Source organism: Bos indicus, chromosome 15 (genome assembly GCF_029378745.1).
Source record: "Bos indicus isolate NIAB-ARS_2022 breed Sahiwal x Tharparkar chromosome 15, NIAB-ARS_B.indTharparkar_mat_pri_1.0, whole genome shotgun sequence".
Lineage (NCBI taxonomy): Eukaryota > Metazoa > Chordata > Mammalia > Artiodactyla > Bovidae > Bos > Bos indicus.
In genome coordinates this window covers 45730970-45744774 of record NC_091774.1, presented here as the reverse complement: position 1 = coordinate 45744774, position 13805 = coordinate 45730970, and the positions used below count along the sequence as shown (strand labels likewise).

Below are 13805 nucleotides of genomic sequence, written 5' to 3'. Positions count from 1 at the left end.
CTGGGACAGTTGAACGGCTACATATAAAAAAATGAAACTAGATCATTCTTTAGCATCATACACAAAAATAAGCTCAAAAAGGATTAAAGATCTAAATGTGGGACCAGTCACTATAAAACTCAGAGAAAAACAGAACACCCTCTGACATAAATGACAGTAATATCTTTTTTGATCTGTCTTCCATAATAATGGAAATAAAAACAAAAGTAAACAAATTGGACCTACCTAAACTCAAATTCTTTAGCACAGCAAAGGAAATAATAAAAACGTAAAGACAACACACAGATTGGGAGAAAATATTTGCAAATAATGTGACCAACAAGGGATTAGTCTCGAGAATTTACAAACAGCTCATGATGCAAACATCAAAACAACCCAATCAACAAATAGGCAGAAGACCTAAACAGACATTTTTTCCAAAGAAGACATAGATGGCCAAGAGACAGATGAGAAGGTGTTTGCAAATAAAACTACAGTGAGGTATCACCTCACATCAGCCAGATGGCTATCATCAAAAAATCCACAAACAACAAATGCTGGAGACGGTATGGAGAGAAGGGAACCCTGCCCCTACACTGTTTGTGGGAATGTAAATTGGTACCACTGCTGTGGAGAACAGTACCAAGGTTCCTTAAAGGACTGAAAATAGAGCTACCATATGACCCTGCAACCCCACTCCTGGGCATATATCCAGAGAAAAACATGATCCGAAAGAATACATGCACCCCAGTGCTCATTGCAGCCCTGTTTACAATAGCCAAGACATGGAAGCACCCTAAATGTCCATTGACAGAGGAGTGGATAAAGAAGATTGAGGACATATATACAATGGAATACTACTCAGTCATTAAAAAGAATGAAATAATGCCATTTGCAGCAACATGGGTGGACATAGAGATTATCATACTGAGTAAAGTACATCAGAGAAGGAGAAATATTGTATGACATCCCTTGTATGTGTGACCTAAAATTATATAAATGAATGTACTTACAAAACGAACAGAGACTCTCCAACTTAGAGAACGAACTTTTGGTTACCAGAGGGACGGATGAGGGGAAGGGATAGTTAGAGAGTTTGATGTGGACTTGTACACACTGCTTTGTTTAAAATGGAAACCAGCAAGGACCTCCTGTGTAGCGCATAGAACTCTGCTCAGTGTTATGTAACAGCCTGGGTGGGAGGGGAGTTTGAAGCAGAATGGATGCATGTACACCTGTGGCTGAGTCCCTGTGCTGTTGACCTGAAACTTACAACATTGTTCATCAGCTATACCCCAATACAAAATACAAAGTTCAAAGCTCTCACAACTCTGAAGCAATTAACAAAATAAGGACAGTGTGATAACTTTATTCATAAAGCTCAATATAGTATTTTAAGGGAATGTCATTTGTTTCTGGGGTTAAAACATCCCTTCTTGTATGAAATGAGCATGAGAGTAAAGAGTTGTAAGTTTAAAATAGGTGTTAGCAAGGTGAAAAGTTGATAGCCTGTGTCAGTCTTCTGATATTTCGTTCATGAATCTAAAAGCCTGAACAAAGATGAGCAGACAAGGGTAAAAATGGCTTTTACGGGTTTGACTTGGAGGGGAAAATGTGCTGGGGAGCTGAGATGATCATTTTTGTAATGATTTCCATGATATTCACTGCTTTGTTCTTCATAAACTAAGGAGCAGGGTTACATAAAGACTGTCTTTCAGAAATGTTTGGAGATTACAAACCCAAGTTCACCTGAATGTGCTGCCACATGTACTTCATGTACTACAACAGCTTAAAAAATGTTTTTCACTTTTTTCTCAGTAATATTTACTCTTTATAAAAAGTTAACATGGGAGTGAAAGTCTCCTCTAATTTCATCCCAACAGAAATGGTTTGCTCTATCTCCATGTGGTTTTTAATGTAGAAATAATTTTAGCATAATTTTGCCTAAGTTTTATGAACCTTTGGTTACCCTCTTTTGAATTTATTTGTTTTGGCAATGGTGTTATTTTTTTCTAAGAAGATTGTCTTATTTTCTTCTCCATTTCATTTTAGTAGTCTGCCCTTGCTTTATAGAGGAAATACGTCACGGAATTTTAAGTGAATGTAGTTACCATTCCTTTGCTCTTTTAAGTGGATTTTTTTCCTTTACAGTTCTGTTAAACTTTTTTTGCCTCAAAACCAGCAATTAGTTTTAATACACTTTTTACTGTTTTCTTTGATTATCACTAATTCTTGTGATATCTAGTATCTAAGTATATGTCTTATCTAGAAAGCTCTTCTCTTCTTGGGTTATCTATTCTAACGTAAAATTTTGTTTGTTTGGAGAATTCCATAGATTTTATGCAGGAAGGGATGCATGAATCACATATTTTCTGAGTCACTCATGGCTGAAAATGCCTTTCCTCTTGTGATAATGTGGCTGGCTATGGAGTTCTAGGGCTACAATCTCATAGTTAGACCAGGTGAGATCTTAGGGGAGTCTGATTCTGGTTACTGCTGCAGCCATACTTCTCTCTCTTGGCCATAGTTTTAAACATCTCACTGAATATACGAGTTCATTTGTCTCTCACATTGATTTCTTTTATGTCAGGTGTCATTTATTCTGATGGCTCAGCTGGGTTAGCCTCTTTCAAGTTGCTGATTTTGTCCTATGACTCTGTTGCTGTCATCAGTTTACATGTTCTTCCCATCCTTTCACAGTTCAGCAGGGCAACTACTGTTCCTTTCCACATGATGTGTAGGTGCTCAAGCCATGTGTTCTTTGGGCAATAATATTTGTCATTCTAGAACAAGTCTTCAGGCTAGCAGGGATCCCTTTGAATCATAGGTGTCCAGCTGGGATGTCTGCTGGGTCTAGGGGTGTCCTGGTTCCTTGTGTCCAGGGTCCAGGGATGTTGCTGCAGTACTTTGTGTCCTATAGCGAGGGCTAGTGGCCTGCAGAAGAGGGTTCTGATGGTCAGGCCTGATGGCAGGACACCCGCTCTGCCTCTTCCCTGAAGGGGTGTTTTTCAGCAGCTCTGGGTACAGACTGATGCACAGTCACCCCAGCCAGCAGCACCTCTGAGGATCTGGATCCCAGCTGCGTTACCTGCCATGTGCCTCATTTCATCCTGGATCACCAGCTGGTTATTCTCTTGACTCTTGGACAGAAGGGCCAATTACACTTTTCTATTTTTCAGAAAAATTATCTTTAATAACTTTTTGATGGTACTATTTACTTTTTTCAATTTTTATTATAGAATATACGTCAGTGCCAAAGAATATATATGTGTGTGTGTATGTGTGTATAATACATGTAGTTTAAAAATCAATAATAAAACAAATGGCCATGTACCTACCACCTTACTTAACCAATAACTCCTTTGAAAAAGCTATTTTGTGGTTCTAAATGAATTCTCCCTCTTTCTTTCCTCAGGCTGGGGCTCAGAGGTGGATGGTATGTGTGGCCTTAGTGAGGCTGAAGCAGCTTTCTAGTACTTCTTTCTGAAAAAAGAGAGAAAAGTACAAGTAGAGTGTGTAAAGAGTACCCTGAGCTGTTTGCTATCAAGAAGTCCTGATGACTGCACTTAGTGGTTGGTGTGGCTGTGTAAGTCACTGTTGGTTTCTCCTGGTGCTCTCTGACCCCTTGCTCACCTATAGGGCACCTTTGTGCAAGTGAGGAAAAGCCCCTCTTGCTGTTTGCCAGTTATTTTCTGTAGTACCTGGGATGCACAGACGTCTGTCAACAACTGTGAATGTGACTAGTGGCTCCTGGAGCTTATGGGCCACACAGCCTTAACTCACAGGAGACCTGGAGGTGACCACAGGGCTCTCTGGTGGGCTGCCTCAAATGTACAGTGAATGTGTGCCCTTTAAATGCCTGGGATTCAGTCCTAAGAGGGACAGACAAAACCCCTGCTTTCATGGATCTCCCATTACTGGACTTGGGAGAAAGGTGGTTTGGGGGTACATGAGCTGAGAGTCAGCTAACAAGTTGAAACAGTTCTTGAGCTGGGTCAGGCCCTATGGTGACTAGCAGAAATAGATCTAGGATTTACTCTATTTAGCATGTTGTCAATGCCAAGTAAACCCTGAGAGGCCATATTGTACCAAGCGGATGAGTTCAGAGCTCAAGTAGGATTCTGAGTGGAGGGTGACCATAGGCCTAGACAATCCTGGGTAAAGTGTCTTATCAATGTGATTATTGATTTCACCTCTTTTCCCTCTTAAAAATATCTTAGTTTTGGACAGTATATGATCACATTTATTAGTCAACTTTTTGCTGTAGGGACAGACACATTGAAAATCTTGGTGACTTAAATAAAACATGAACTGTTTAAGTTTTGCTCATGGATCTATGGATCGTTTTGCTGTCCTGCCCAGTCTGTGCATCAGGTTTAAATTTGCTCTTCATTCTGGACGCTGGGCCTGCACCACAAGTCTTCCATTGTGGCACCTAGGCTGAAATAGCAGCCGCCTTCTCATGGCAGAAGATGGGAGCCCAATAGTCCTCTGCTCCAAGGTGGCGTGGGCCATATCTACACATACTTTATTGACCAGAGTAAGGCATGTGGTCAAGACCAACGTCAAGGGTTTGAGATTTATGATCCATCGTTGGAGGGGGCACTGTGGTGTGGAAAGGTGGATATTTGGTAAATGATAATATATAATCATCATATCACACTTGTAACCTTTCTGCCTTCCAGTGTATCCAGCCTCTGCCGTCCTCCTAGTGGTGTATGTGTCAGGCTGGTGCTGAATTGATTAACATGATGCAGAGAAGGGGTTTTGCCTCTGTTTGGATTACAGAATGTATTAAGGGGTTTCACTGTGTTGTACAGATTGTTTTATTTTTAAATTTCATTGGAGGGGGTAGAGGTTGATCTTTGCTGTGGCAGCCTGATTCACTGGGAAGGGTTTCCTCCTTCCCGGCACTCCCAGCACTACCACCTATCATAGAAGTTTTCACCACCAAATTTTCCATCCTGCTGTGTGAGCTGTTAGAACCAAGTAGACCTTATAGCCAAACCACGTTCTCTCCCTCCTCATGTCGGGGCGCCATGATTTGTGATTTCTAGTGCCCTTTACTTTGCCCCCCTCGACTCTCTTCCCTGTCCCCCATCCCTGCCTTTTTTGCTCTGCACCTGAGATTTTTAATTTCTATTTTTCCCTCAGCATTTCTTCATTGTTTTTTTTGTTGTTCAGTCGCTCAGTTGTATCTGACTCTTTGCAACCCTGTGACTTCAGCATGCCAAGCTTCCCTGTCCTTCACTGGCTTGTGTTAAATGTTCAGCCCTGATTGGTTTTTCATTTAAAACAACCCCAGAAATGCCTCAGTGTTAGACTGTCCTTGTTTTCCATAGTTATATAGTTTGCTTATCCTGTTTCAGTGATATTTGAAGAGAAATGGGATAAGCAAAGATTTTGAGCTCAATTACCAATGTTGAAACTGGAGCCCCTGTGTTTCCAAACAGAGATATGATGTTGTTTCGCCACAAGGGCAAAGATTGATTGGGAGGCATAAAGGAGATACATCAGATCCATCACTAGCCCTGGCAGCTGGCTTTCTGTCAAGGGCAATTTTTCATGAAGAAATTGTCTTATCGTTTCATAAGAATGATCGAGTACCTTAAGAATCATGTTGAAAAGCGCACAGACAGCAGGTGGTCAGCGTGATTCCTTAGGGAAGTGACTTGCAGGATGGGTTCACATGCATGCCTCAGCTGTCTCATGTCATGGATTGTTGGCGTGCTGTGGATCGTTGACATTGTGACTGTTAGGTAACTGATTCTCAATTTTCCCCTTCACTAGAATAGGAGTCTGTGAAGGTTGGAGTGTGTCTGGCATGTTCTCCATTGTGTCTCCAAAGCCTGCCACAATCCCTGGCATGCAATGGACATCCAGAAAGCTTTGGCTGAAGCAATGCAAATATTAATGATGGACAGTAAAGGCAGAACCTGGGACGAATCCTTGGGGCCTCAGACTGTAATGGAGCCCAGTAAGGGCACGTAGGGGTGTCCTTTAAGGAAGGAGTTTATAGTACCACGGTGCCAGGAATGAGTTCAGGCTGATGCCTCAGCCTCTCCCTGGCTCCACTGTAGGGTGGGGTGGACGCCTGGATGGGCTTTGTTCCGAGAGTTGGGTGCACACACGCTAGACATGCACTGCCACGGACCCTGGCTGAGGCCGTGGGGCCATGCTCCGTGCAGCAGATGTTGTTGTTGCCCCACACAACCTCTCTCCCTTGGCACTTGAGCATCTGCCTACTGACCTCCTAGGCCAGCCCTGCATTATTTGAAATGTGGAAATTTTCTGGCCACAGAAACTTACTTTCCTACCCACATAGCAGATGCCCCTTGAGAGCTGCCCTCAAATCAATTACTGAAGGGGATTGATGCTATAAGCAACCCAGGCCCTGGGGTGTGGACCCTTTGCAGCAGTTTAATCTCTGTTCCTCCACTGTGGTAGCTGGCTTGACAAAGTCCCCTCCCCCTACTGGCTGCTTTCTTACCCCCCTGAATTACTTCCCTCTTCTAACTGGGTCACTTCCCTGTTCCCCTACCTATGTTTTCTTCACCTTCTAAATAAACCTCTTGCCCTTGACCACTTGTCTCAGCTCTGCTGCTGGGGAAACCCAAACTGTGACTGTTGCCCACTGGTCCTGGGCACCTGACCACCAGGTGGTGGGTATTCTTGAGGCTCGAGAGGCCTTGAGCTGCAAAATGCTTAGACCCTTAAAAGCTCATATCAAAAAGAGGGAAAACCACTCTAATTTTCTCTTGTTTTAAAAAAGATGTTACTTAAACGACTCCCAAATTACACTGCTCTCTGAGATGACAGAGGAATTTTTAATGATAGTTGAAACCACTCTATTCCCAGAATATCAGTGATTTTTATTGCTGAGGGGACAGGGTCTCAGTTGCCTTGGGGCATTCCTGGTCCCCTGAATACACCCTGCCTCTTGCTATCTCAGGCTGTTGTTTCTAAACATGCCTGCATGTTACACCCTCTGTGCTTGTGTCTGAGTCCTCGTTGTCCCTGCCTCCGAATCAGCAGGGACGTTCAGCGTGCATCCCAGGTGATTCAGCAGCATCCCAGGCCTGGCCTTCCGCCGTCACTCCTGAGGGGTGCGTGAATGAGAGGGTCATTCTGCCCACACCATGCAGTAGGTGGGCACGGGAGGAGCAATCCCACTGACCTTTGATCTTTGCTTCTTTGCAGATATCTCAGTGAGCCTGCTGACCCTTGTAGTCACTGCCTGTGGCCTCGCTCTCTTTGGTGTGTCTCTCTTCGTGTCTTGGAAACTCTGCTGGGTTCCATGGCGAGAACGAGGCCTGTTCTCTAGTAGCAAAGACAACAACCAGGAGCCTCTTAACTACACGGACACAGAGACCAACGAGCAGGAGAACAGTGAGGGCTTCCTAGACCCTCCCACCCCTTGTCCAGACTCCTCCATGAAGATCAGTCACACCTCCCCAGACATTCCCCTCTCAACCCAGACGGGGGACCAAGACAACTGTGCCCATGGCATCCGCGTGCAACGCCAAGTCACAGAGCCAACCTCATCAGCTCGGTCAGTACTGCCCCCTTCCTTTCTGGATGCAAGGCAAGCACTGTCCTGCTTCCTTCTCATGGCAGCAATGGCATTGATTTAGCCAAGGAGCCTGTAACCTTTCACATGTCCCTTTGGTATCAGAGACACGAATGTGGAAAAACTTGTTGCTTCGTATACTCCAGTCAGGTTCCTGAGCACTGCTTAATCTCTCCTTAGTTCATAATAACAGTATTTAACATTGCTAAGACTTTCCATATCAAAGACTGTCCAAGAACTTTATGTGTATTATTTTATCATTGCTCACAACTTTGTGTGAAACAGATCCTATTATCATTTTCATCTCACAGAAGAAGAAACTTAAGGAAATTAAGAAACAAAGTCATAAATTGGTAAGCACCCAGGTCAGGGTTTGAACCCTTGTTCAAACACCACCAGAGCCCAAGTTTTTACCCTCTCTTCCATGCTACTCTTGTGGTGCTATGAAATTGATTCCCTGTGCCTCTAGCCTAGCCCAGCTGTCACACATAGGGTCTCCATAGAGTCCTACATGGTGGCTGGAGATCTTTGCCCATCTCCAGGTTTTTCAAGGACTACAGAGTGCCTAGGCCTAGTGTCACTGTCTTTCCATGGGCCAAATCTTTGTGCTTTTGCACTGTAGAGAAGTAATACAGTGCAGTGACAAAAAGCAAGGGCTCTTCGGTCCAGTGAACCAGCTTTACCTGCACGTGTGCTATTGGACAGATTAACCTTCATCTGTTTCTGTTTCCTCTTGTGTGAGAGGAACGGTGATAGGTGGTTTTGAGAATGAGACGATGACGTGCGCATCACAGGCCTGCACCTAGTGGCTGCTCCACACCGTGAGCTGCGGTTTTGTTTTTGGTGATGCTGTCATTATCATCATCATCACCGAGACCTGCCTCTACCAGGACTCTGATGCATAAAGGTAGCTTTGAGGCTAAGCAGCCAATTCTGAATCACTGTATATAAAAATTCACTCTCAATAAGGCTTCAGGAAAAGAGACTAAGAAAGCAACTTTCTTTAAAATGAAAATATTTGCTTGAGTGATAGCTGGAGGAATAGTATGTGCTGTTATTTGAAAAGTACAAGCCCAGTTTGCAGTTATTTTTTTTTTAATCTTTTTTATTTGTCCTCTAGAAGCAGAAATAAGATTTTACCCTTTTTATGTTAATCAAGTTTATCCTAGAGGCTCTGCTCATTCACATTAAGTGGGATGGAATATGACAGTCTGTAATTTAATTTTTTCCAAAACCTATTTTAGCATCATTTCCAATTCTGAATCAAAGAACTTTATCTAAAATATTCCTCTGTGAGGAAATGGATGGTTGTTTGCCATTTGGTTTAGAAGAAATCTTCAGATTTTATCATTAGGGCTTCTCTTCAGATTTAAGACTTAAACATAACTAGAGCTCTGTCTGATGCTGCTGTGGAGTTTGTGCATTGGTGCAGAGTCATAATAAAATCCTCTCAGTGCTTCAGTAAGTAGGCCCTTCAGATGGAGTCTCCACTGAAATTGTCTCCTGTTTGGTTTTACTCTGCATGTTAATTTTTCTGATCTGGGTTCCATCAATATGGTGTAACAGTACTGTGTTTATATTAGATGAAAGGTCCAAGGACTCTGCCATAATTCTAGAGAATTGATAGCAATCATATCACTATAATTGTTAGTGTTTATTCTAGAAAATATGTATGTAACCTGCATCTCAAAAAATAGATTTTATTTAAAACTAAAAACTGTAGATATCTTTACCACTGACCTATAGAAACTGGGTAGAAGGAAAACAAAAATAAAGAGAAAGGGAAAGAATTATCCGTGCATTTACCTTTTGATGTATTTTAGTTTTGAAGTCATGCAATTAATTCTGTCTTCTGATGTCTAAAGTTGTTTAGTAACATTTGAGTCCCATATGACAACTAAACTCTTTCCAGCTGTATTTGACCTAATACTGATAATTTGCATCATTTCGCATTTCAGACATTCTTACCTAAATTACTGCTGACCTGATTCTGTGGGTTATGTCTGGAAATACGTATCTTTGACTCATGGTCTTACCATAATGAGAAGGATATGGTCTTATAATTCTTCAGAGTTGTGCTATAAACACACACACACACAAAGCCTTTTTACTGACAAAGTGGGGGAAATGAATGAAATTTCCTTGATACTCCAGAACATTTTTAACATCCTTTTTTAAGTAGCATTTTTCATACCATATTTGCGGCAGGTGGGAAAGTTACTATTGCTGAGATGGCTCTAAACAATCTACGTTGCTAGTTATTATTTCTACTCCCTTCTTTCTCATTATGATCTTTACTTTCTCACTGCTGTCTCTTTCTTACTGCTTCCCTCCTGCTGCTGTTACCGTTTTCCCAACGTTCCCTGGGCACACACTCAGCCTGGACTCCCAGTTAAGGCCTCCCCACTTGTCACAGAGACTGGCACAGCTTCTGCCATGGCATTTGCTTTGGAAATCCTGCTGTCACCTGGCCCCTTCAGCTTAGATATGTATGGCTCCCACCACTGCCTTTGGGAACGTCCTAACAATGAGTTTTGCTGCATCTTCTAAGAATATTTCTGGTAAGGATGACTTTCTTTTGTTCTTCCAAGATCAGGCATGTTTGCCTTCTGTTTCTGATTAGCTCAGTTACTGTTAGACCCTCCAAAACTCCTGCTAATTCCTTTCAATTTAGATGAAATCCCTTTTGTATAATGACCTAATATCCTGGGAATGTGGATTTTTTTTTTTTTTTTTAGAACTTTTCAGTACCAGAACATTTTAAAGATCTCTACTCCAAATATATGAAAGTCCCTGAGTCCTCAAAATAGAAGGATCCTTGAAAAACCATCTAACCCATTTCCTGATTCATGACCCAACATGAAAGGCCAATCTGTTTTAAGTCTTCTCAAATTTATTTTATAACACTTGGTTTTATAAAAATTTCAATTTCCACACCACAAACTTCTTATCAGGTCTGTTAAGGCCCTGTGTCATACTGTCATAGTCTCTTGCTACCAGCTATAGGCCTCACCTCCAGCCAGGGCCACCATGTGGCACAACTCCAGAGGAGGCCACTAGCCTGGACTCAGAGACCCTACCCGAAAAAGCTCATCACATTCCATCTCCATCTACACCAGCTTCGCTCTTGCTTTCTTCAGTATACCTGCCATTTCCTGCCCTGGGACCTTCATAAATGCTATTCCATCAGCCTGGAGTGCTTCTCTCCATGTCATGCTCCTTTGCAGCCTTAATGTTCCATCTTAGATGTCATCTCCTCAGAAAAGTTTACTTGAATGAATGAAAGTTGCTCAGTTATGTCCAACTCTTTACAACTCCATGGTCCGTCCATGAAATTCGCCAGGCAAGAATACTGGAGTGGGTTGTCATTCCCTTCTCCAGGGGATCTTCCTGACCCAGAGATCAAACCCAAGTCATCTGCATTGCAGGCAGATTCTTTACCATCTGAGCTACAGGGAGTTCCCTGACCACCTGTCTGAAGTATGTAGTCTTTCCTCCACTCCTTCCCACTCTTTATTCTTCTACAAGTTGCCTTACTTTCACTTCCTCACAGGATTAAAATCTATTTCTAACTATACAATTGTTTGTTTATTATCTATATCCCACTCTAGACTATGAATTCTGTGCGTTCAAAGACCAGATCTGCTTTGCATCTCCTTATGTAGGTCAGGAAGCAACAATTAGAACTGGACATGGAACAACAGACTGGTTCCAAATCAGGAAAGAAGTACATCAAGGCTGTACATTGTCACCCTGCTTATTTAACTTATATTCAGAGTACATCATGAGTAACGCTGGGCTGGATGAAGCACAAGCTGGAATCAAGATTGCCAGGAGAAATATCAATAACCTTGGATATGCAGATGACACCACCCTTATGGCAGAAAATGAAGAAGAACTAAAGAGCCTCTTGATGAAAGAGGAGAGTGAAAAAGTTGGTTTAAAACTCAACATTCAGAAAACTAAGATCATGGCATCTGGTCCCATCACTTCATGGCAAATAGATGGGAAACAATGGAAACAATGACAGACTTTTTTTTTCTGGGCTCCAAAATCACTGCATATGGTGATTGCAGCCATGAAATTAAAAGATGTTTGCTCCTTGGAAGGAAAGTTATGACCAACCTAGATAGCATATTAAAAAGCAGACATTACTTCATCAACTAAAGTCTGTCTAGTCAAAGCTGTGGTTTTTCTAGTAGTCACGTATGGATGTGAGTTGGACTATAAAGAAGGCTGAGCGCTGAAGAAATCATGCTTTTGAACTGTGGTGTTGGAGAAGACTCTTAGTCCCTTGGACAGCAGGGAGATCCAACCAGTCCATCCTCAAGGAGATCAGTCCTGGGTGTTCATTGGAAGGACTGATGTTGAAGCTGAAACTCCAATACTTTGGCCACCTGATGCGAAGAACTGACTCATTTGAAGAGACCCTGATGCTGGGAAATACTGAAGTCGGGAGGAGAAGGGGATGACAGAGGATGAGATCGTTGGTAGGATGGCATCACCGACTCAATGGACATGAGTTTGAGTAAACTCGGGGAGTTGGTGATGGACAGGGAGGCCTGGCGTGCTGCAGTCCATGTCACAAAGAGTTGGACACAACTGAGCGACTTAAGTGATGTATCTAACACCTAGTGCAGCCTCTCACACATAGTGGAATTTTTCATGAATGACTGACAAAATGCATTCATCAATATCAGGCCATTTTTCTTGTGTTCTGATGACAAAAGTGACAAAGCACTGAAAGTATAAACTGAGTGGAGCCTGTAATGATACGAAACCAATGGAAGGTGACTTGTCCCAGGTCTCACGTTCATTCAGAGCCTTACTTTCGAATTAAGTAAATTCAAAAAGTAAGTTCAGAGACTTTTGAACTTGCCTCTCTGATCTAAGTAATCTGTAGAGTCACAGAAATACTCTGGCAGAATTGAAAGAAGGCGACAATTTGAGTCCTCTAAATGTCATTACTGGCCACAACTCCAGTAAGCGGTACATTAGGATTAAATGTTCTAATTACTCCAGGAGCAGCACAGGTTTATTAAGCTATATATTTTTTTTTTATATGTTGAGAACATTGATTAGATGTAAACATTTCAAACGTAATGTTTTGAATTAGTCTTTTAGTTATGTCTTCAGATTTTAATAAACTGCCATCTTCAAAAATAAAAGTTGCATAGACCTCTCTCAACTTCCATGAGACCCTGAAACGAGATATAAATGTGTGTTTTCTCTACTGGAATAATTATCAGGAACTGTTATGTCCATGGCATTTATATATTTAGACACGTGAACACTTCAGAGAATCTGTTGGTGGACATAGGCTCATTTTAGAAACAGAATAAAATATTTGAAGGTGACACCAAGGTTTCGTGCCTTTTTATCTTGGCTGAGGGTGGGGGGAGCAAGACAGGCTTCATGTCTGCAGCAGCATTTGAGCCCACTCCTCCAGCCACCGAGGCCCGATACCTGCATCTCCATCATCGCGCTCACTCGATAAGCCTCTGAATCCCGTTTGCTCCTGCCTTTGTAGTCAGTTAACTGTGTCTGTCTGTCTACTACTCCCCCTTCTTCTGTGTCCATTTGTGATTCAGAACAACCCAACCCTGCCCTCGCCTTCACAAGGGAAGATTCCAGGAAGGCCAGTTTCCTGTTTCCAAAGTATCTTGATTTGAACTTTGTAAAGAAACCCATGATGGTTCTGAAGTCACTATTTGCTTCTTTCTTTCCTGTCTTTGGACCCCAAAGCCTTAAAACACTAGTGTCCCAAACCAGGGAAGGGATAAGCCAAGTTTCCTCTCTGAGATGTGGTCCCTGAGATAAGGGAGGGTGAGAGAGTATACTCTTGTCTGTGGTTGCATGGGAAACCCAGCGATGGAAGGGAAATTCTGAACTCTGGTTCTTAACACAGAACCTGGAATGGAAGATGTGGGCATGTGTGAGGGGAAAGCTGCTGGGGCAGAAGAGCTGAAGGTCCCATCATGCTGAAGAGCTGGGCCCCAAGAGGAAAACTTAATTTCCCCATTGAGGTCTAGAGCATCAGCTGGGAGGCTGAGAAGTGGGAGGCCAGGTCAAGTAGGCAGGCTCAGCTCAAGTACAGTCTCCAAGTACCGTGACAGCTTCCCAAGTCAGAGGCCTTTCTTTATCCCTCTCCCTAACATCCAGTCAGTTCTTATCCCCTCTGCCCTGTTATGTTAGTGTACAACTCTCTCTCCAGCCCCTGGCCAGGCATTTCCTGAAAGGCAGTAACAAGGCTTTG

At 42.7% G+C, this 13805-nt stretch overlaps 1 protein-coding gene across 2 annotated transcripts in view; it reads left to right on the top strand.

Moving 5' to 3' along the window:
- Window positions 1-13805, top strand: part of SYT9 (synaptotagmin 9) — a 218832-nt gene that overhangs the window by 66967 nt on the left and 138060 nt on the right. For both annotated transcript variants that reach the window (XR_011570866.1, XM_070803740.1), the window contains exon 2: window positions 7180-7531. Coding sequence is in view for 1 of the 2 variants with exons in the window: in XM_070803740.1 (XP_070659841.1) it covers window positions 7180-7531 (352 nt within the window). In the remaining variant the exon portion in view is untranslated. The remainder of the gene's footprint in view (window positions 1-7179; window positions 7532-13805) is intronic.